General features: G+C 43.2%; 1 protein-coding gene across 4 annotated transcripts; it reads left to right on the top strand.

Annotated features, from left to right (window-relative positions):
* Positions 1–8,443: 8,443 nt before the first annotated feature.
* Positions 8,444–17,648, top strand: MTRES1 (mitochondrial transcription rescue factor 1). 4 transcript variants are annotated; one of them, XR_016038422.1, is made up of 5 exons: positions 8,832–10,399; positions 11,180–11,661; positions 13,211–13,283; positions 14,501–14,581; positions 17,133–17,271. XR_016038422.1 is itself a non-coding variant. In XM_055433587.2 (4 exons), exons 2-4 carry the CDS (start codon positions 11,192–11,194, stop codon positions 17,310–17,312), a joined length of 723 nt encoding a protein of 240 aa, XP_055289562.2. In that variant the 5' UTR covers positions 8,444–8,794; positions 11,180–11,191; the 3' UTR covers positions 17,313–17,648. The 4 variants fall into 4 exon arrangements, 2 of the variants coding, with proteins under 2 accessions (XP_055289562.2, XP_088696799.1); XM_055433587.2 differs by lacking the exons at positions 8,832–10,399; positions 14,501–14,581 and adding an exon at positions 8,444–8,794 and having other exon boundaries at positions 17,133–17,648; XM_088840673.1 differs by lacking the exon at positions 14,501–14,581 and having other exon boundaries at positions 8,833–10,399; positions 17,133–17,648.
* The last annotated feature ends 4,573 nt before the right edge of the window (positions 17,649–22,221 follow it).

The raw sequence follows: 22,221 nt of genomic DNA, 5'->3' as shown, positions 1-22,221 counted from the left end.
TGCAGCCCAAGGGACTCTCAAGAGTCTTCTCCAACACCACAGTTCAAAAGCATCAATTCTTCAGCACTCAGCTTTCCTTATGGTCCAACTCTCACATTCATACATGACTATGGGAAAAACCATAGCTATGACTGCTACTGCTGCTGCTAAGTCACTTCAGTCGTGTCCGACTCTGTGTGACCCCATAGACGGCAGCCCACCAGGCTCCCCTGTCCCTGGGATTCTCCAGGCAAGAACACTGGAGTGGGTTGCCATTTCCTTCTCCAATATGTGAAAGTGAAAAGTGAAAGTGAAGTCGCTCAGTCATGTCTGACTCGTAGCGACCCCATGGACTGCAGCCTACCAGGCTCCTCCATCCATGGGATTTTCTAGGCAAGAGTAGTGGAGTGGCTTGCCATTGCCTTCTCCGATAGCTATGACTAGACAGGCCTTTGTCGGCAAAGTAATGTCTCTGCTTTTTAATATGCTGTCTAGGTTGGTCATAGCTTTTTTCCCCAAGGAGCAAGCCTCTTTTAATTTCATGGCTGCAGTCACCATCTGCAGTGATTTTGGAGACCAAAAAAATAAAGTCTGTCACTGTTTCCATTGTTTTCCCATCTATTTGCCATGAAGTGATTGTACCAGATGCCATCATCTTAGCTCTTTGAATGTTGAGTTTTAAGCCAATTTTTTCACTTTCCTCTTTCACTTTCATCAAGAGGCTCTTTAGTTCCTCCTCACTTTCTGCCATAAGAGTGGTGTCATCTGCATATCTGAGGTTATTGACATTTCTCCCTGCAATCTTGATTCCAGCTTGTGCTTCATCCAGCCCAGCATTTCAGATGATGTACTCTGCATAGAAGTTAAATAGCAGGATGACAATATACAACCTTGCTATACTCCTTTCCCAATTTGGAACCAGTCTGTTGTTCCATGTCCAGTCTAACTGTTGCTTTATGACCTGCATATAGATTTCTCAGGAGGCAGGTAAAGTGGCCTGGTATTCCCATCCATCTCTTAAAGAATTTTTCACAGTTTATTGTGATCCACACAGTCAAAGGCTTTAATATAGTCAATGAAGCAAAGGAGATAATCTTCTGCAACTCTCGTGCTTTATGATGATTCAACGGATATTGGTAATTTGATCTTTGGCTCCTCTGCCTTTTCTAAAACCAGCTTGAACATCTGGAATTTCATGGTTCATGTACTGTTGAAGCTTGGCTTGGAGAATTTTGAGCATTTTATTTGCTAGTGTGTGAGATGAGTGCAATTGTGTGGTAGTTTGTACATTCTTTGGCATTGCCCTTCTTTGGGAATGGAATGGAATGAAAACTGACCTTTTTCAGTCCTGTGGCCACTGCTAAGTTTTCCAAGTTTGCTGGCATATTGAGTGTGGCACTTTCACAGCATCATCTTTTAGGATTTGAAATAGCTCAACTGGAATTCCATCACCTCCACTAGATTTGTTCATAGTGATGCTTTCTAAGGCCCACTTGACTTCTCATTCCAGGATGTCTGGCTCTAGGTGAGTGATCACACCATCACGGTTATCTGGGTCATGAAGATCTTTTTTGTATAGCTCTTCTGTGTATTCCTGCCACCTCTTCTTCATCTCTTCTGCTTCTGTTAGGTCCATACCATTTCTGTCCTTTATCGAGCCCATCTTTGCATTAAATGTTCCCTTGGTATCTCTAATTTTCTTGAAGAGATCTTTCCCATTCAGTTGTTTTTCTCTATTTCTTTGCATTGATCACTGAGGAAGGGTTCCTATCTCTGCTTTTATTCTTTGAAACTCTGCACTGAAACGAGTATATCTTTTCTTTTCTCCTTTGCCTTTTGCTTCTCTTCTTTTCTCAGCTATTTATAAGGCCTCCTCAGACAACCATTTTGCTTTTTTGCATTTCTTTTTCTTGGGGATGGTCTTGATCACTGCCTTCTGTACAATGTCATGAACCTCCGTCCATAGTTCTTCAGGCACTCTATCAGATTTAATCCCTTGAATCTATCACTTCCCCTGTATAATCATAAGGGATTTGATTTACTTCATACCTGAATGGTCTAGTGGCTTTCCCTAGACCATTTCCCTTTCTTCAATTTAAGCCTGAATTTGGCAATAAGGAGTTCATGATCTGAGCCACAGTCAGCTCCCAGTCTTATTTTTGCTGACTGTATAGAGATTCTCCATCTTTGGCTGCAAAGAATATAATCAATCTGACTTCAGTACTGACCATCTGGTGATGTCCATGTGTAGAGTCTTCTCTTGTGTTGTTGGAAGAAGGTGTTTGCTATGACCAGTGCGTTCTCTTGGCAAAACTCTGTTAGCCTTTGCCCTGCTTCATTCTGTACCCCAAGGCCAAATCTGCCTGTTACTCCAGATATTTCTTATTACTTTTGCATTCCAATCCCCTATAATGAAAAGGAGACTTCCCTGGCAGCCTAGATGGTAAAGCATCTGCCTACAGTGTGGGAGACTCGGGTTCAGTCCCTGGGTTGGGAAGATCCTCTGGAGAAGGAAATGGCAACCCACTCCAGTACTCTTGCCTGGAAAATCCCATGGATGGAGGGGCGTGGTAGTCTACAGCCCTTGGGGTCACAAAGAGTTGGACACAACTGAGCAACTTCACTTTATAATTAAAAGGACATCTTTTTTGGGTGTTAGTTCTAGATGGTCTTGTAGGTCTTCATAGAACCCTTCTACTTCAGCTTCTTCAGCATTACTGGTTGGGTCACAGACTTGGATTACTGTGTTATTGAACAGTTTGCCTTGGAAACAAAGAGATCATTCTGTTGTTTTTGAGACTGCATCCAAGTACTGCATTTTGGACTCTTTTGTTGACTATGAGGGCTACTCCATTTCTTCTAAGGGATTCTTGCCCCCAATAGTAGATATAATGGTCATCTGTATTAAATTTGCCCATTCCAGTCCATTTTACTTCACTGATTTCTAAAATGTCTATGTTCACTCTTGTCATCTCCTGCTTGACCACTTCTAATTTCCCATCCTCAACATCCAATTTCAACCATTTTGGTGACTTAGTTTTTATGGGTCTCTCTCATGTATACAGGAGAAGGCAATGGCAGCCCACTCCAGTACTCTTGCCTGGAAAATCCCATGGACAGAGGAGCCTGCTGGGCTGCAGTCCATGGGGTCGCTAAGAGTCGGACACGACAGAGCAACTTCATTTTCACTTGTCACTTCCATGCATTGGAGAAGGCAATGGCATCCCACTCCAGTGTTCTTGCCTGGAGAATCCCAGGGACGGGGGAGCCTGTCTATGGGCTGCCGTCTAGGGGGTCGCACAGAGTCGGACACGACTGAAGCGACTTAGCAGCAGCAGCAGCAGCTCATGTATACATGTTAAACTGTTTTATTTTCTTCTGTTAAAAAAATAGTAAATTAAAACTTGAAAATAAAAAAGTAATTCATGAGCACAATTATATCAAAACCAAAAACCAACAAAAAACCTAGAAAGAAGTCATAGTCCATCAACAGACAGTGTCACAAACACATAAACTCACGTTGTCTCTTGATGGCATGATAAATTCAGAGAGCCCTGACCACTTGGTTTACGATCCTCTGGCCAGAGACATCCTGACTCTCAGAACTGCAATTTAAGAAATGTCACAGAGGGAATTCCCTAGTGGCCCGCTGGTTCAGTTCAGTTCAGTTCAGTCGCTCAGTCGTGTCTGACTCTTTGTGACCCCATTTAGGCTTGGTATTTTCAATTCCATGGCCTGGGTTCAATCCCTGGTTGGGGAGCTAAGATCCTGCAAGCCAAGTCGTGTGGCTGAAAAAATAAAAAATAACTTAAAACTCACCTATATGTAAAACTGAAAGTGCTCTGATTTAGTCATCGCTTTATGTAAAATTAAATATTTGAGCTATGTTAAAGGCTGGAGTCCAGACTTGTAAGCTCAACTCTTAGTTCATTTCTCAGTGTTTTTTCGTCTGACCATGTATAGCCCTATGAGGGAATGTAAACTTGGTCCTTTAGGTGGTATAAACTAGTCAGAACTACAGTGTGCCACAGCAGGGGCCAGTTTCTATGAAAAAAATAAAAAAATCTCAAATACGTGTGTACACACACAAAACTACTTCTTAACCTCACAGCAGTTTTTTAAAATATTATTTAGCAATTTAAAGTTAAAAAAACAGTCATCTAACAAAATGTTGATTTTTCTAAACGTCAGCGACTAAGTTGAATTTATGTAATCCAATAGCACTGTATTATTTTATCTTCTTCCAAAATCATGCATAATCACACAGCAATTTTCTCAGTTGATAATAATACTGATAAGAAATGCAAAAAAGCAAAATGGCTGTCTGAGGAGGCCTTAAAAATAGCTGTGAAAAGAAGAGAAGCAAAAAGCAAAGGAGAAAAGGAAAGATATAAGCATCTGAATGCAGAGTTCCAAAGAATAGCTAGGAGAGACAAGAAAGCCTTCCTCAGCAATCAATGCAAAGAAATAGAGGAAAACAACAGAATAGGAAAAACAAGAGATCTTTTCAAGAAAATTAGAGATATCAAGGGAAAATTTCATGCAAAGATGGGCTCGACAAAGGACAGAAATGGTATGGACCTAACAGAAGCAGAAGATATTAAGAAGAGGTGGCAAGAATACACAGAAGAACTGTACAAAAGAGATCTTCACGATGAAGATAATCACGATGGCGTGATCACTCACCTGGAACCAGACATCTTGGAATATGAAGTCAAGTGGGCCTTAGAGAGCATCACTACGAACAAAGCTAGTGGAGGTGATGGAATTCCAATTGAGCTATTTCAAATCCTGAAAGATGATGCTGTGAAAGTGCTGCGAAGGAAAGTTATGACCAACCTAGATAGCATATTAAAAAGCAGAGACATTACTTTGCCAACCAAGGTCCGTCTAGTCAAGACTATGGTTTTTCCCGTGGTCATGTATGGATGTGAGAGTTGGACTGTGAAGAAAGCTGATCGCCAAAGAATTGACGCTTTTGAACTATGGTGCTGGAGAAGACTCTTGAGAGTCCCTTGGACTGCAAGGAGATCCAACCAATCCATCCTAAAGGAGATCAATCCTGGGTGTTCATTGGAGGGACTGATGCTAAAGCTGAAACTCTAATACTTTGGCCACCTCATGCGAGGAGTTGACTCACTGGAAAAGAGTCTGATGCTGGGAGGGACTGGGGGTGGGAGGAGACGGGGACGACAGAGAATGAGATGGCTGGATGGCATCACCGACTCGATGGACATGAGTTTGAGTGAACTCCGGGAGTTGGTGATGGACAGGAAGGCGTGGTGTGCTGTGATTCATGGGGTCGCGGAGAGTCGGACATGACTGAGCAACTGAACTGAACTGACTGAACTCCTATTACTGGCAGATTTAACAATGTATCTGTAGTGTTTTACAAATGACTTAAACTAGTAAATATAACTGTGTATCACCTGTGTAAAATGTCAACAGTAGAATCTGAATTTGTTAGGGGAAGCACACTGACTGGCTGCCTACCCTGGCCAGGCACCATAGTAACTATTTGCATGAGTTGTTTTAGGACAGGAGGTCCTAGTAACTAGGAACACAGAAGGAAGAAGCCACCACCAACCAGAAGACCTCGGGAAAGGTCAAAAGGAGACACTACCTCCCAGAATCCTTCTTGCTGGCATCCTCTTGGCTGAACAATGCATGCACGTCTAGGAAGGACTCTGAGTCAGAATGACTGGTCAAAGACAACAGGGAAACTAACCCTATCATCATAAAACCTGAGACTGCAAGCCATGTGGCAGAGCAGTTCTCCTGCGTTCCCTTACCCTACGACTCTCTGCCCAGTTGCCCCTTTCCAGTAAAATCTTTGCTCTGTCAGTATGTGTGTCTCCTTGGACAATTCATTTCCAAGTGCTCGACAAGAGCCCATTTGGGGGCCCTGGAAAGAGTCTCTCTTCCTGCAACAAATTTATATAATATATGAAGTTTTATCACTTCAGCACCAGATATAATTTGTAACTGCCTCTGCTTACTGCACAAATGCAACCAAGCAGGTTATATATTCTGGGGATTATGTGCATTTTTCTGGAGACAACATCTATAACTCTCAAAGATGTTCAAAGGGGTTGGTGATCCCAGAAAACTCAAGGCTCACAGCATTTAAAAAAGCTGTCTTCCCAGAAATAAACCCACACACTAAAGGCCAATTAATCTACGACAAAGGAGCTAAGAATACACAGAAGAGAAAAAAGAGTCTCTTCCATAAGTGGTACTATGAAAACTGGACAGCTACATGAAAAAGAATGAAATTAGAACATTCTCTTATACTATATGCAGTATTACTCAAAATGGATTAAATCCTAAATATAAGACCAGATATCATAAAATTCCTAGAGGAAAACACAGGCAGAACATTGTTTGACATGCTGCTGCTGCTAAGTCACTTCAGTCGTGTCCGACTCTGTGCGACCCCATAGACGGCAGCCCATCAGGCTCCCCCGTCCCTGGGATTCTCCAGGCAAGAACACTGGAGTAGGTGACCATTTCCTTCTCCAATGCATGAAAGTGAAAAGTGAAAGTGAAGTCGCTCAGTCGTGTCCGACTCTGTGCGACCCCATGGACTGCAGCCTACCAGGCTCCTCCATCCATGGGATTTTCCAGGCAAGAGTACTGGAGTGGGTTGCCACTGCCTTCTCCGATTATTTGACATACTTCACAGCAATTTTTTTTTTTTATCCTTCTCCCAAAACAAAGGCAATAAAAAGCAAAAATAAATGAATGGGACCTAATTAAACTGAAAAGCTTTTGCAAAAATGGTACTGCTAAATGGAAGAAAAATTTTACAAATGATGTAACTGCTGCTGCCAAGTCACTTCAGTCGTGTCCGACTCTGTGTGACCCCATAGACGGAAGCCCACCAGGCTCCCAGGGAAGAACACTGGAGTGGGTTGCCATTTCCTTCTCCAATGTGTGAAAGGGAAAAGTGAAAGTGACGTCGCTCAGTCGTGTCCGACCCTTAGCGACCCCATGGACTGCAGCCTACCAGGCTCCTCCATCCATGGGATTTTCTAGGCAAGAGTACTGGAGTGGCTTGCCATTGCCTTCTCCGAATGATGTAACTTAAGAAGGGGTTAATATCCAACATATATAAACAGTTCATTCAACCTGACATCAAAAAACCAAACAACCTGATTTTAAAAGGGAGCAGAACTGAACAGATATTTTTCCAAAGAAGAAATGTAGATTGCCAACAAGAACATGAAGATATGTTCAATATTGCTAATCACCAGAGAAATGCAAATTAAAACAACAATGAGATACCATCACAGACATGTCAGAATGGCTAACGTCAGAAAGAACACAAATAAACATTGATGAGGACTGGAGAAAGGGAAATCCTTGTACACAGCTGGTAGGAATGTAAACTGATGCAGCCACTGTGGAAAACAGTATGGCAGGTTCTCAAAAAACTAAAAATAGAACTACCATGTGCCCCAGCAATTCTGCTCCTGGGTATATATTTAAACAAAACAAAACACTAATTCAACAGAAGAATGGATAAAGAAGATGTGATACAAGTACAATGGAAAACTACTCAGCTGCAAAAAAGAATGAAAATTTGCCATTTCCAACAACATGGATGATTTGGAGGGCATTATGATGGCAACCCACTCCAGTACTCTTGCCTGGAAAATCCCATGGGCGGAGGAGCCTGGTGGGCTGCAGTCCATGGGGTCGCTAAGAGTCGGACACCTGAGCGACTTCACTTTCAGCTTTCATGCATTGGAGAAGGAAATGGCAACCCACTCCAGTGTTCTTGCCTGGAGAATCCCAGGGACGGGGGAGCCTGGTGGGCTACTGTCTATGGGGTCGCACAGAGTCGGACACGACTGAAGTGACTTAGCAGCAGCAGCAGCATGCTAAGTGAATTAAGTCAGAGAAAGGCAAATACTGTGTATCACTTATATGTGGAATCTAAAAAATACAAGCAGGGAATATAATAAAAAAGCTGACTCACACATACAGAAAACAAACTAGCAGGATAACAGAAGAGAGAGGGAAGGGGGAGGGGCAAGGTAGAAATACAGGATTAAGAGACACAAATACTCTGTCTAAAACAAACTACAAGAACATTTTATAAAACAGGGGGAATACAGCTTTAAAAATTGTGAATCACTATTTTGTACACTAATAATTTATGTAGTATTACATATCAACTAGACTTCAATGAAAAATAAATTACTTATCTAAAAAAAAAAAAAAAACTCTCTTCAACCACGTGGAATCAATCACCGTGAGGGCTTCCGGTTCAGCTCCCAGCTAATCGGTCCTCCAGGCCGCCCACACTCCCCACGCAGTCCTCCTAGACACGCCTTGCAGCAGAGGTCGCTGTGTCGCCACCACCGCGGCCCTGCGCCTCGCCCAGCCCGCTCTCAACGCGCCGGCGCCGACGGAAGGGGCGGGGCCAAGACTGGGCGGGGCCTGGAGGCAGGCGGGCGGCAAGGCCGCGGGGAGGGGGCGGGGAGGGCGGAGCCGCGCTGACGTACAGGTAACTGCGCCCCTGCCGGGCCAGCGGTGACCCCGGTCCGCGCCCCCTGCTGTTGCCTCATCGCGCGCACGTGGGAAACACGGGAGAGGCGAGCTCCTCTCCCCCGGCTGCGCTCCCGCCAGGTCTCCGCGTGAGTGGCTCGCGTCCTGCCCCGGCCCGGCCAGCTCGGGACGCCCCGGTGGACCCGGGGGGCCGAGGCTGTCCGCTCCTGCGTCTGGCTGCTCCTGCTGGCTGCAGACGCAGACTGCAAGCTCGAGGACTCTGGTGTCCAGTTTCCCTTGACCTTGAGAACCTGCGAAGGTGCGCAGCCCGAGGGGGTAGGGAGGGAGCGAGGGGAACATGACCTTGTCTCAGCGGTTTGTCAGCGTCTGGGCCAAGAGATTTTTAGTTGCAATTGACCTAAAAGCAGTTCAACCAGGTTCTCCATTCGGAGTAGTTAACAGGCTCAGGAACGTGGAGCGATTCCAAGTGTCAGGACAGCGTCGCCTCTGCATTCCAGACGTTGCCCTTCTTACAGACTTTGGTTAGTTTACAAATTTTATATCTCGCCTGAAGATCTCAGTCAAAACCACCTTCAGGCTTCCTGCCGCGATCATCCCTTTATGTCCACGCTGTCGCGCCAAAGAAATCTTTTAAAAAGCACTACTGTCGGAATACTTCCCTACCTAAGATCTTTCTATAACTCTCACGCTCTCTGGATAAGTCCACGCTTTGATATGGAAGGCTCCTGGCAATCTAACCTCTTACCTGTCAACCCAGCCCCATCTTTGCTCTTCATTCTAATGCACAGATTCTTTTGCTGTGCTTTCACTTCACAGTATTTGACCGAGCACTTACCACGTGCCAGGCACTATTCTGGGCACTTGGGCTTGAGCAGAGGAAAAAATCACCGGTGAACAATTTATGTTCTACTAGCAGAGTCATAAAAAACAAAACAAAACAGAAAACCAGTAAATTATATAACATGATAGCAGATAATGCTATGATGGAAGAAAGTAGAACGGGGGAGATTGGAAGGACAAGATACCTGTTAAATGGAGTTGGAAGAAAGTAGAACGGGGGAGATTGGAAGGACAAGATACCTGTTAAATGGAGTTGGAATGAGTAGACTTCACTGAATTAAAAATGAGTTATCCCTGCAGATAACCTGGACTGAGGGTGTAGTAGGGCACCTGGAACAAATGAGTCTACCCTACGAGGATCTTCAGGAAGGAGCTGAGTAAGCAAGGGTGAGAGAGGCGGGAGATGAAGCCAGAGAGGAAACGGAGGGGCCAGATCACACACGGCCTGTAGGGCAAGGGAGGGAGTTTGCTTTTTCAGTGCTTTTGTAGGATTGTGAGGGAAGGAGAGACATGATACAAATTCCTTTTTAAAAGAGTCACTCTGACTGACTGCTGTATGGAGAACAGACTGTGATGGAGCCTTGGTAGTCACCCTGATGATAGACGGAGGCCTGAATCTGTGCTAACAGTGGGAATGGTGAAAGGGAAACCAAATGTTTTGGTTTTGGAGATAAGCCAACATGATTTCCTGACATAATGGATCTGAGTAGGGGGGAAACAGTCAAGAGTGACTGGAAGCTTTTCTTCTCAGGAACTAGAAGGGTGGACTTACTATTAACTGAGATGGGGACAGCTGCAGCTAGAGCAGATTTGAGGTTGGAGATATATCAGAGTTTGTTTCAGGGCCAGTTAAGAGTGAAGTTCCTGTTATGCATCCAAATAGCTATGTCGAATAGGCAGTCAGATACTATGTCAGGATCCCTAAGGACCACCTCCAGGTTCACTGATTTCACTGGGAAGACTCAACAGGACTCAGCTATGGGTCATGGCTATGATTTACAACAGGAAGATGATACAACATGCAAGGTTCAAGATGCCTGGGACAAAGTCTAGAGGAAACCAGGTACAGTCTTCAGAGAGGCCTCTTGCAGTGGAGCATACAGGATATGTGGCATGACAGCACCTCAGTGCCTTGGGAAACAATTACCTAGTTAGTGGGTCTCCAGGCCCTTTCTTTCTTTGCTAGCGAATGAATCTGTTAGGAAGAAGATGTGAAAGGGGGTAGAATTCAGATCTGTACAATTTGCTCATTCCTAGCTCTGATTTGCTGCAGTTGGAGGGTGAAAGTTTAGAGACTTCCTCTGGGTTTTATAAAGTTATGATCTGGTATCCCTGGCAAAGTCCACTATTGTAAGCTTGTAATTTATGTCAGTAGACAGTGTTTCTTGTTCTGAGATTTTTTTTTTTCTAAAATCATTAAGGGCGTTCCCTGGTGGCCTAGTGGTTAGGATTCTGGACTTTTCACTGCTGGGGCTCAGGTTTAATCCCTGGTCGGGGAACTGAGATCCTGCAAGCTGAACAACATAGCCAAAGCAAGGGAAAAGCACTGAGCAGTCAGTACCCAAGCTAATTTGGGGGAGTGAGAAGAATGGAACCTGTGTTCTCATGTATTAGCATCTAGTTTGACCTTCATGACCGTCCTATGAGGTTAGTACATTAAGTACGGCCAGAAGACTCACCGGATGCAGTGTGCATGGCCTTGGTTCATGTGGACCAACATGGCCTTTTGTAGGAGGGAACATAGTACACTATCAGCTGTAATGGGTTCACAGTGTGTATGGTTTATGTAGTAAGAATGCCAAGATACCACACTTGTGAAGTAAAACTGAATTTTCTGTTTCAGGTAGTATGTGCCATGGCTATGACTAATGTCAGACTGCCCAGCAGCATTTTAAGAAAGCCAGATGCCTGGATTGGACTCTGCAGAGCACTCCGAGGGACACCTTCACATAAAGGCTGTGCTTCCTGGAATCGATACTTGTATTTGTCTAGTGCCAAGTTAAATGCATCAAATTATAAAACGCTCCTCCATAACGTTTTCTCACTGAGACTCCCAGGGCTTTTAATATCTCCAGAATATATTTTCCCATTTTCCATAAGACTCAAAAGTAATATAAGCTCTAAAAAATCCACTAAAAAGACTCTACAAAAAGTGGAAGATGAAGGGGACTCTGATGAAGAGAGGGACGATAATGAGATGAGTGAGCTGGAAGAGGAGCCCGAGGACAACCCCAGTGAGGTCAAAGACTATAAAGACCTGGACAAAGTAGTGCAGTCTTTCCGGTATGACGTTATCCTGAAGACCGGCCTAGATATCGGAAGGAAGTAAGTGTGTGCATTTTCATACAAAATCAGTTGTCTTCTTGGTTGTTTTAAAGCAGCATTACCAATCACATGGCTCATATTACAGTGAAGGGTAACCACAGATGTGAAAGAATCTTACAGGAACCTGGTCCAATTATTTCATTCTGTAGATGAAAAAACTAATTCCCAAAGAAGTCAAATGACTGCCTGCAAATCCCATGTGCCATATTTCCTTGACTCTAAGACACAGTCAACTGTAAGATGAACCACTGATGTAAAAACAGCTTCTTGAGGAAAAAAGGAATCACCATGTTCGATGCACGTAGCAAGCATGGAATGCATCTGGGTTTCACAAATGCTGCGTGAGACGGTATCTCTTAGAAGCAGCATAACGTGGTGGTTAAAATTGCAGGCTCTGTATCCAGACTACCGGGGCTTTAATCCTGGCTCTCTGTGACCTTGGACAAGTTACTTAAAATCTCTGTGCAGTTCCCTCATCTGTAAAATAAAGGTAATAGAACTGGCTTTAGAAGGTGGTGGCTAGGATTAAATAAGTCAGTCTGTCTTTCTATAGCATTTATAACAATGTGTGGCACATGGGTTTTCAATGTATGTTAGCTATGATGATGAAAATACTATGCGCGCTCATATATATAGTGCATGGAGATATTAAGCGTAACCTTCAAGGTTTCTTTAATCGCATTGTTTCTTTGCTAGACCTATCATATAATAATAGTGATCTTCACTGTTCATTCATTCCTTGAGCAGTCATTGTGTGCGTACTGCATGCAAAGTAAGAACTGTCTTATGAATAAGAAATTAAGATTCCTTTGTCTAATTTGTACCTTTATATCCTAATATAATGGCATAGTTTAATTTTTTAATCCACGAAGCTTAAAGACTCATAAAGATGACTCTGAGCCCACAGGCACCCTCATCAGGACTTGAATGTTCTCTAAAATCTGGCAGGATCATTAAGGGCCTCCCTGTCTCTCACGGTAGTAGCTAGTACTATTATTAGGAAAACCCCCAACATCAATCACCAGGAGTCTGAGCGTTAAGACGAAAGGGCACTCATTTTTGTCTGTATCTGCCTTGGTCTAGTTGCCCCACTGATTAAATTCAGAGAGATCAGCAGTGGCTGGATTGGCATTTCCTCAGCCTCAGTGCAGAACAGCAGAGGGTTTCTTAACAGCCGCACCATAGGTGTGGTGACTGGTTTTTCTCTCAGAGCACGTGAGGGGAAGGTAGCACCCACTCATTTTGACTGTCGTGGATCACAGGAGCTATCACCCACGTGAAGTCCCAGCAGAGCACTGCTTACCTGCCATCTCGCTCCAGCAGATCTTTGCAGCAGCCGCATCTGCTCAGCAGTGCCCTTTGGTCTACCTGTTTAGATTTATATGGGAGCAGTTGACTTTCACTTTTCCAATGCCCAGAATGGAGATTTTGTGGGGAGGTCGGTCACTGTCAGAAAAAGCATTATTAATAGCCAGTATTTTTCGCAAAATTATATAATTGTTTTGAATATATTTCTATTCTAAAGCACTTTGACTTTTTTTTTTTTAAGCAAAGTGGAAGATGCATTCTACAAAGGTGAACTCAGGCTGAATGGGGAAAAATTATGGAAGAAAAGCAGAACGGTAAGATACTATGACAACCAAATATTTTTGTGTGTTGTTCTGTACTCAGTTAACTCCTTCCCCAATCTCCCCTGGGGCTCCTTCCTTGGGGCATCAGTGGCTCCTTAGGTATGTCTGTCTTACCACCTCTAAGGTCTCCCTCAGGCCTGGCCACACAGCTTCAGTCACACAGACCACTTGCTCTTTGTAGCCATAATGACTTTGAGATGAAGCTTCCTCTTTTTCTTTAAAATTTTAAGACAAGTCACTATCAGAACTGGAAAAAAATCTATTAATTAAACTTCTTAAGTTATTAATGTTAGCCCCTATGAAATCATAATAATCAGGCCAAAAAGAAACATTTGATCCATGTAGAGGTTTCTTTGGCCTGCTGTAACTTGAGCAGATGTGTGATTCTGTTCAGCTCAGCAGAAGTTACACTGCCCTGTGTGCAGAGCAGCCATCAAAAAGGTTCCATATTTCCTGATAGCTCTGTTGATACTGTTGTTTTGTGACAGAATCATTCATAAGTGTTACAAGAAAATGAATTTATAGTATCTGATGTTATAATAAATGTTATATATATTCTTATAAAAATGTATTTTTGTAAAAACAAGTTACATATATACATACATCTAGAATTAAAATATTAATACTAGTAGTATTTATCTTTGGAGAGGGCAATGGCCACCTACTCCAGTACTCTTGCATGGAAAATCCCATGGACAGAGGAGCCTGGTAGGCTGCAGTTCATGGGGTTGCTAGGAGTCAGACACAACTGAGCGACTTCACTTTCACTTTTCACTTTCATGCATTGAAGAAGGAAATGGCAACCCACTATAGTATTCTTGCCTGGAGAATCCCAGGGACAAGGGAGCCTGGTGGGCTGCCGTCTATGGGGTGGCACAGAGTCAGACACGACTAAAGCGACTTTGCAGCAGCACAGCAGCAGCATTTATCTTTGAGTGGGCATTGTGAGTTATATGTTCACGTGTTTTATTTTCTGAATTTTTTATGAGTATGTTTCACTTTCATAATTGGGAAAAATGATAGTAAAAGTTAACAAGACAGTTTTTAAAAGTATATGGCAGAGACCCTTAAAAAGTGTGGCAGATGCTGACCCTTGAGGCATTGGCAGACAGAATCTAACTCCCAGTCAGTGCCCAGGGAATAAATGTTCCAGCGGAGTTAGACACACTTTTGAAGGTTTTTATTTTAGCTTCTCTTGTATTTCAAAGCAATCCTGGGATCGGAGAACGTGAGCTGCATCCCGTTTCCCTGGGACGTGGGAGGGTGTGAGCCATCAGCCGTGGACCTAGGTGAGCATGGAGGCTGTCTTCGGAGGCCCTGATCCTGTGCTCAGAGGGGTCCTTGCAGCTGGGTGGACTGAAGAGGGGTTCCCCAGTGTTGTCTTGGCCACCAAGTCTCAAGGCCCCTGTCCCTCTGAAGGCACCCTCCCTGGCAGGTTCAGACTGCGGGTGTCAGCCCTTGCTCTGGGAGCTGCAGGAAGCCAGGCACTCCAGACAGGCATCTGGACAGCAAGTCCTCCTTGTCCCTTAATTGCTTTTTCCTGTGTAGCCCAGCCCCCTCTCACCAGCCGCAGTGTTCTTAGTGCAGGATGCCTCTGCCAGGGCCTCGTTTGCAGATACCACAGATCTATTTTTCTCCTTCTGCTTTGAGATATTGTTAACTACAGTCTAATTGCTGCTTCTTCATTCTGCCTTGGGTGTTCTATTGTCTTGGCTGCCTTCCAGATTTCTCCTGAGGGTCAGCAAAGGAAGGGCCCAGCATTAACACACGGCTGCCTTGTTACTAGGAGGCCTGGTAGCCATAGTAACTGCAGCTAAGGGGAGATTGGAAATGTAGATACTTGGAACAGCCCCTAATCCCAGCCAGTTTTGCTTTGTGTCTACTGTGCTGTCTCCCACAGTTGAAGGGAATGAAGAACACGTCCCCTTCCGTGGCCTGCTCCCTGGGGCTTGTGCCCAGCTGCTAAGGATACATATGGGTTGATTTTTCTCTGTATATTCTTTTATACCTTTTACACCTTGTATCATGTGCATTAATGTATTCCTTTATTTAAAAAGGAATTTTAATGACACAGAGTTATGCCACAAAAGGTAAAACAGAGTTCCCAAGCCTTATATTTCTGAACATTGATTTTAAATGCCTATATAGGTTGGCCACATGGTCGTTTTTTAAAAATTGAACCCAGCAGAACTTCAGGAGAACTGACTGCCTCCTGCCCCTGCATCTGGTCCAGATGATGCCCTCATACCCACAAAGAGAAGCAGTCACCATGCCTCACTGTGGTGTTAGTCTCTCTGCTTCTCAGCCCAGAGGGGAAAAAGTTAATGGTTTAAAATCAGCCCTTTGAGTTTTGGGCTTCCCGAATCCGCCTGCAGGAGACCCCAGTTTGATTCCTGGGTCGGGTATTCTTGGACTTCCCTTGTGGCTCAGCTGGTACAGAATCCGCCTGCAATGCAGGAGACTTGGGTTCAATCCCTGGGTTGGGAAGATCCCCTGGAGAAGGGAAAAGCCACCCACTCCAGTATTCTGGCCTGGAGAATTCCATGGACTATATAGTCCATGGGGTCGCGAAGAGTTCGACATGACTGAGTGACTTTCACTTCACTTGTGAGTTTTATATCCAGGTGCCAAGATTGACCAGTATGGCGTCGTGGTGAGCAGATGTGCATTCCCACACTGTCAACTGAGTATTGGGCCTATGGATGTCTTGAGTGGGTCGCTTGCCCTAGTGAAGTACAGATATTCCAACAGCATGAAGTTAGGACCGCCTTAGGGAGTATTCATTGGAAAATGCAGTAAACATAAGCATTTGGCACAATGGCTTCTTAAACAGAAGCCCCCAAGCAACCTTTTAAATGGGTACGTATGGCCACTTAAGGGTCCATGGCCCACACATGAGGGTCCCTCCCTGTCTCCCTGTCCTGCCTCTTCACCCCTGCGCCCATCCCCAGCTTGGGAGTGGTGGTCAGTGGTCTGAGATGGCCTCTGGTCACCCTGGATTGTGTTGTAGTAGAAGCCGCACATGCACCCGGGTCAGTTGAGCCCCTTCCCGAGTTGCCGGGCAGATCCCTGGGATACTGAGCTGCCAGGACCCAGTGTCTGTCTTGGGCTGCTTGCACCCTGGCAGCACTAATGTGACTGCCCCCAGGGCGTGTCCTGCACTCGCTCAAGCCAGAGCTCCTATCTGGATAAAAATGGGTTTGACCTCAGCCCTTTTAAACCATGTCAGCATCCTCTTTTCTGGGGCATTCCATCCTTGTTCGTAGAGTCCTGTCTCTTCCTGATGATGTGTCATCCCTGGGGCTAGCCAGTACTGGAAAGCAGTTTCTTTACTTCCATTTCTTAAAGAGATACAGCTGTTGTTGTACTGTGATGAATTTCCAACAAATTACGCCCTGCACGCTTATCTGGGTTGAAATCAATGAATGTGTTACACTGAGAATCGTCTTCTCAGTGCCTGCAGTAATTACTGTGCTGAGTCTCTAAGATTATGTCCCGCTTCCTTTGTTTTTTTGCCATTGTTACCAAAATAAATGCTTCCATTCAAGTGTTTCCTTAAGTCATGCAATAGGGATGAAAACCAGAGCTACACAGGGCCCATCCTCAAGCAGCTGGCTGTCTCAGCCTGAAGGAGGCACACCGGTCCATGTTGAGCCACATGGGTGTGAAGCACCTTCCCAGAGAGGGAGGCCCTTTCACCTGGAGGCACTAAGATAAGTGACTGTTTCAAAAGAGTACTTGCCCCCGGGGAGTGGCTCTCTAGGGAAAGCTCAAAGCAGAGATGTTTGCATTGGCCAGCATTTCCCAGAATGACAGCCCTGTGTTCTTTTTAATTTTCAGGTGAAAGTGGGAGATACATTGGATCTTCTCATTGGAGAGGATAAAGAAGCAGAAACAGAGACAGTGATGAGGATTATCCTAAGAAAAGTGCTGGAGGAGAAGACCAGCAGTGAGAAGTACAGAGTGGTGTTACGACGGTGGAAAAAGTTACAGTTGCCTAAAAAGAGTATGCTCAAATAAATGGATTGCTTTTCAGTGACAAAGCTGCTTTCTAGTGGTGCAGGAAGGGGCCGGGTTCAAAAGAAGACGTTTTTATTAAAATAAAGTTCTCCCACCATTTGTAGAAGATGCTGAGCCATTTTGTGCAAGTCAGGATCCGCATCGTAGCTCTTGAAGACGCTTCCCTTGGACTGGATTTCCCTCCGAGGCTTGATTTGTTCGCTTTTTGACCTCATGAGCAAGAGTGAGATTTGTAATGAATGAACTAAACTCAGAGACAGTTTACATGATCAGCCCACTGTTTCCCAGGTTAAAAGCCTCGGGAGGCAGAGTAAAATAAACTGACCTTGTTCTTAGTATCTTTATTTCAGTTTTATCCCCGTCGACCAGCTTCCCTGGGTCCAGGCTTAAGGCAAAACCAAGCCGAGTCCAGGTCTCCTTCCTCTCCTTACGGCAGCAGCACTGGGAGACCCCCTTTCTACATTGACCTTTCTCAGTTACCAGCGTGTTGGCCTTAGTTCCCTTCAGTTTGTCTCCAGAGGCCTGGATAGTAAAGTTGTTCCAACTAATTCCAAATGGTTTAGTTCGGGCCCATTTAAAATTAACTGTTTAGGTCAAGGGTTTGATAGACGAAGGCAGCCACAAGCCTTTTGTCTGACACACAAGCACGGCTTACGCATTTTTAGAGAGTTGGTTTTTTTAAAAAAGAGAGAGAGGGAAATATATAATAGAGACCTTATGTAACCCACAAAGCCTAAAATATTTACATTGACTCTTTACAGAAAGAATGTAATGACCCTTTCTGATTTAAGCTGATGGTGTACTTTTCAGCTGAAAGTAGGAAATACACAGATTTTTTATCAGTGAAGAGAATAAAGCATCAGAGGCCAATTATTTTAATTGTCAAGACAGTGTTGTAAAAGGGACTGAAAAAACAGAGCAGTCATAGAAAGGACACACATAATATACATCATCTAAGAAAAGGGCACCCGCAGAAATAAACTGGTTTGCAGATTCTCGGGAGCAGTTTCTTAGCACTGGAAGGGTCGGCTCAAATAGGAGACTTGTTAGACTATGTCATGTAAAAAGACTTTGTTGGGATCCTTTTATCTGCCCTCCAGAAATTCTTGAGAATTCAGGTTAATTAACAGAAGGGAAACTTCTATAGCCCAAACCAGTGCGATGTTTGGGCCCGTGAGTCTGGTAGCTTTATCAGCTCAGATTTCAGAAAACTCAGGAAAAATTGATTTTTATTTGAAAGCTTAAATAAACTCCCAGGAAGAAGTAATAAATACTCTGCAGTGTAACAGCAGCAGCAGCAGTGTAACAGAAGGAATTTTCTTATTTTACCATTTGTTAATTACACTTTTACATCAGTAAAAATAATTAGTACAATTAATTTCAGCATGAGTTACAGTTTTAATTTAGGAGATAATAGTAATGACCATGATTCTCTTCACCTCCCTGTGCCTTTCCTCCACTCTTTCCCACCCTCTCTCCCTCTCCCTTTTTTTTTTTTTGGTTGGAGGGGGGGAGGGTGGAAGTGAAGTAGAAAAGGATAGCTTTATTGCTTTGCCAGACAAAGAGGGACACAGTGGGCTAATGCCCTCTAAACCAAATGTCCCAACTTGGGGAAGATAATGACAAGTTCTGTAGTAAAACAGTCTCTTCTCTTGATTGCTCTTTGGAAAGTAATAGAAAGCTGAAGATCTCTTGCCTGGTGAGGGGCAGCATGACCTCGTGATATGTCAGGGGTCCTGGTTTTTAGGCTCTTGCCCGTATCAAGTTGGGTTACTTTGGTCATACTCTGGCCTTAACCTCTCTTGAGCTTCAGTTTCCTCACAGGTCAGAAGGAGATCGACATACTAATTTCCTTACCTCGTCAAGTCTACTAAAGAGGAAGAAAGTTAAAATGTGTTGTGTGAGACCTGATGAGCTGATAGTATTAATAGCTAGAAAGTAGCAAGGGCCATTTGAAAGACTTTTTTCACTCCGTTGGTAATTAAGTCACTCAACTTAGCTGGTGGGATTTGACCCATTCCAGGCTTCTCTGTTTTTGAAAATCAAAATAAGAAAAAAGACGTCTGGTGGTAGAGAATGTTGATTTGGTCATAGCAAGTGTCAAAAACATCTCTCATGGTTATCTATAGCACAAGGGACTTGGAACATATTTATAAAACAGCAGAAACTAAAGCAATTCATAAAGATTTATGGAACTCTTGCAGCCCACTCTAAGATAGCTGCTTTATAATGCCAACTTGGCAAGGCCTCCTCCGTGAAAATGTGACCAACGTGATGAAAAGATATGGATGTTTCTAATGCAGTGCATCTCAACCCAGTGTGATTCTAACCCCTGGGGACATCTGGCAATGTCTGGAGATGTGTTTGTCTGTCACAACTGAGGAGGTAGGATGGGTATCTAGTGGATAGAGACCAGTGATACTAGACATCCTACAGCGCACAGATAGTCTCCAGACCTCAAATGTCAATGGTGTGGAGGCTGAGATACACTGCTCTAATGAGGTGACAAGGAAGATCCAATAGATGTGGCTTTAACAGCAGTCAGAAAAGAAAATGTACTCCAAATCAGAAGGGAAGAGGTAAAATTGTCACTATATGCAGATGACATGATACTCTATAGTAAATACCCTAAGACTTCAAACACACAACTGATAAATGAATTCAACAAGGTAATAGTGAAGTTAAAACACACCCACATACCATACACAAAAGTAGAATGGTTTAAAGACTTAAAGATAAGACATGTAAGACACCATAGAACTCCTAGAAGAGAATATAGGCCAACAGTCTCTGACATAAATCGTACCAATGTTTTCTAAATAGAAATAAAAGCAAAAATAAAAGGGACCTAATTAAACGTATATGCTTTTGCAAACTTACAAGCAAAGGAATCCATAAATGAAAAGAAAGCCTCCAGAATGAGAGACAATATTTGCAAATGATATGACCGACAAGGGCTTAATTCTCAAACAAACAGCTCATACAACTCAATAATAATTTTAAAAAAACATCCAGCCAAAAAATGGGCAGAAGTCCTAAACAGGTATTTCTCCAAAGACACAGATGGTCAACTGGCACGTGAAAAGATGCTCAAAACAGCTAATTGTTAGAGAAGTGCAAATCAAAACTACAATGAGGTATCACCTCACACAGGTCAGAATGGCTATCATCAAAAAGATTACAAGTTACAAGTGCTGGAGAGGGTGTGGAGAGATGGAAACCCTCCGACACTGTTGGTGGAAATGTAAATTGGTATAGCTACTATGGAAAACAGTATAGCGGTTCCTTAAAATACTAAAAATAGAGTTCCCATATGATCCAGCAATCCCACTCCTGGGCATATATCCAGAAAAGACAACTCGAAAAGATACATGGACCCCTAAGTTCAAAGCAGCATTATTTACAATAGCCAATCCATGGAAACAACCCAAGTGCTTATCAACAGATGAACAAATAAAGAGGTGGTATATATAAAAAAAGAATGGAATAGTGCCATTTGCAGCAACATGGATGGACCTAGAGATGATCATACTCCATGAAGTAAAAGACAAATACTATATAATTTATATGTGGAATCTAAGAAATAATACAAATGAACTTATTTACAAAACAGAAACAGACTCACAGATAGAGAAACCAAACTTATGGTTACCGAAGTGGGGAATAAATTAAGAGTATGGGATTAACAGATATGCTCTACTATATATAAAACAAACAACAAGGATTTACTGAATAGCGCGGAATATATTCAGTATATTATATGATGGGAAAGAATCTGAAAAAGTGTGTGTGTGTGTGTGTGTGTGTATACACACATATATAGATCCGAATCAGTTTGCTGCACACCAGAAACTAACACAATATTGTAAATCAACTATACTTCAATATAAAAATAGAACAAAAATTTAAAAATAGGTCTGGCTTTCCCAGCAAAGTCTGAAAATGCTTCTAGTGCATGTTTGCAGTTTTTTAAAGATGAACAATTTCAAGTTGTGACTATTTTTGTAGAGACCCATCTAGCCCTTTTACCAGTAATGGTTAATCCTTTCAAAGAAATAGCTCTACTCTGGGAAATGTGATGCTAATTGCATTTCTCTGCCAAACAGCATTCACCACCTTTCATGGAAAATTATATAGATGGTCGGGCAATAGTTTCATCATCATTATTTTTCTTTTTCAGCATTTTGGGGATAAAAGTAGACATTTGGAGAGAAATTTTTAGGTCATAATTTATTTGATCAATAATGATTAGGGGGGGTAGAAACTTCCATTTTTCAAGAAACTAAAAAGAAAACATTTCCTTCAGGAAGGTGGTACATGTTCTATAAACTTTCTTACAGGGTCTGCAATGTATAGGAGGCAAATAAAATGACACTCTACTAAAGTCCTGCCTTATCTTGGTTGTATATATTTTGGTTTTCTAAAAGTTACTGCCAGAATTATCAGTCAGCTTATTGGCCATCTTGAGACATTTTAAACTCCAACCAGCAGACTGCAAAAAGCAGAATGTGAGCATCTCCCAAACTGCTTTCATGAGTCACAGGGTTGGCTTAAAAATCAGCCACGGTAGGAGGAATTTCACCTTGGCAATCAGCAAACACCATGAACCAGGACTGATTTTTTTTTCCCTTGGAGAGCCAACTGTCACACATTTACCAACACACCCCTGGGTGGAATGGAGAGGTACCCCTATAGGAATTTCCACTGGGAGATGCTGGGGCGCCAGTCCCCACCCTCCAAGTTCTTTCAAGTTACTGTTTCTCTTCTCCTGTTCTCACATGTCCTCCTCCCTTACCTTAGCCAATCATTCAGATGTGTTTAATGTATATCTTTTTGTTAGCATTCTCGTGAAATGTGCTTTGTTGTCTTGTACACATATATTTATAGTTTCATAGGTGACATTACTATA

Source organism: Moschus berezovskii, chromosome 10 (assembly GCF_049115385.1).
Source record: "Moschus berezovskii isolate FMDL1 chromosome 10, NW_MosBer_1.0, whole genome shotgun sequence".
Classification (NCBI taxonomy): domain Eukaryota; kingdom Metazoa; phylum Chordata; class Mammalia; order Artiodactyla; family Moschidae; genus Moschus; species Moschus berezovskii.
The sequence above is the reverse complement of the archived record's forward strand: the minus strand, read 5'-3'. Positions and strand labels throughout refer to the sequence as shown.

Coding starts and splice junctions, on each gene's coding strand:
- MTRES1 (XM_088840673.1), top strand. CDS start 10,322: ATGGCTATGATTTACAACAGGAAGATGATACAACATGCAAGGTTCAAG. Junction 11,662..13,210: donor GGCCTAGATATCGGAAGGAA/GTAAGTGTGTGC, acceptor TTTTTTTTTAAG/CAAAGTGGAAGATGCATTCT. Junction 13,284..17,132: donor TATGGAAGAAAAGCAGAACG/GTAAGATACTAT, acceptor TTTAATTTTCAG/GTGAAAGTGGGAGATACATT.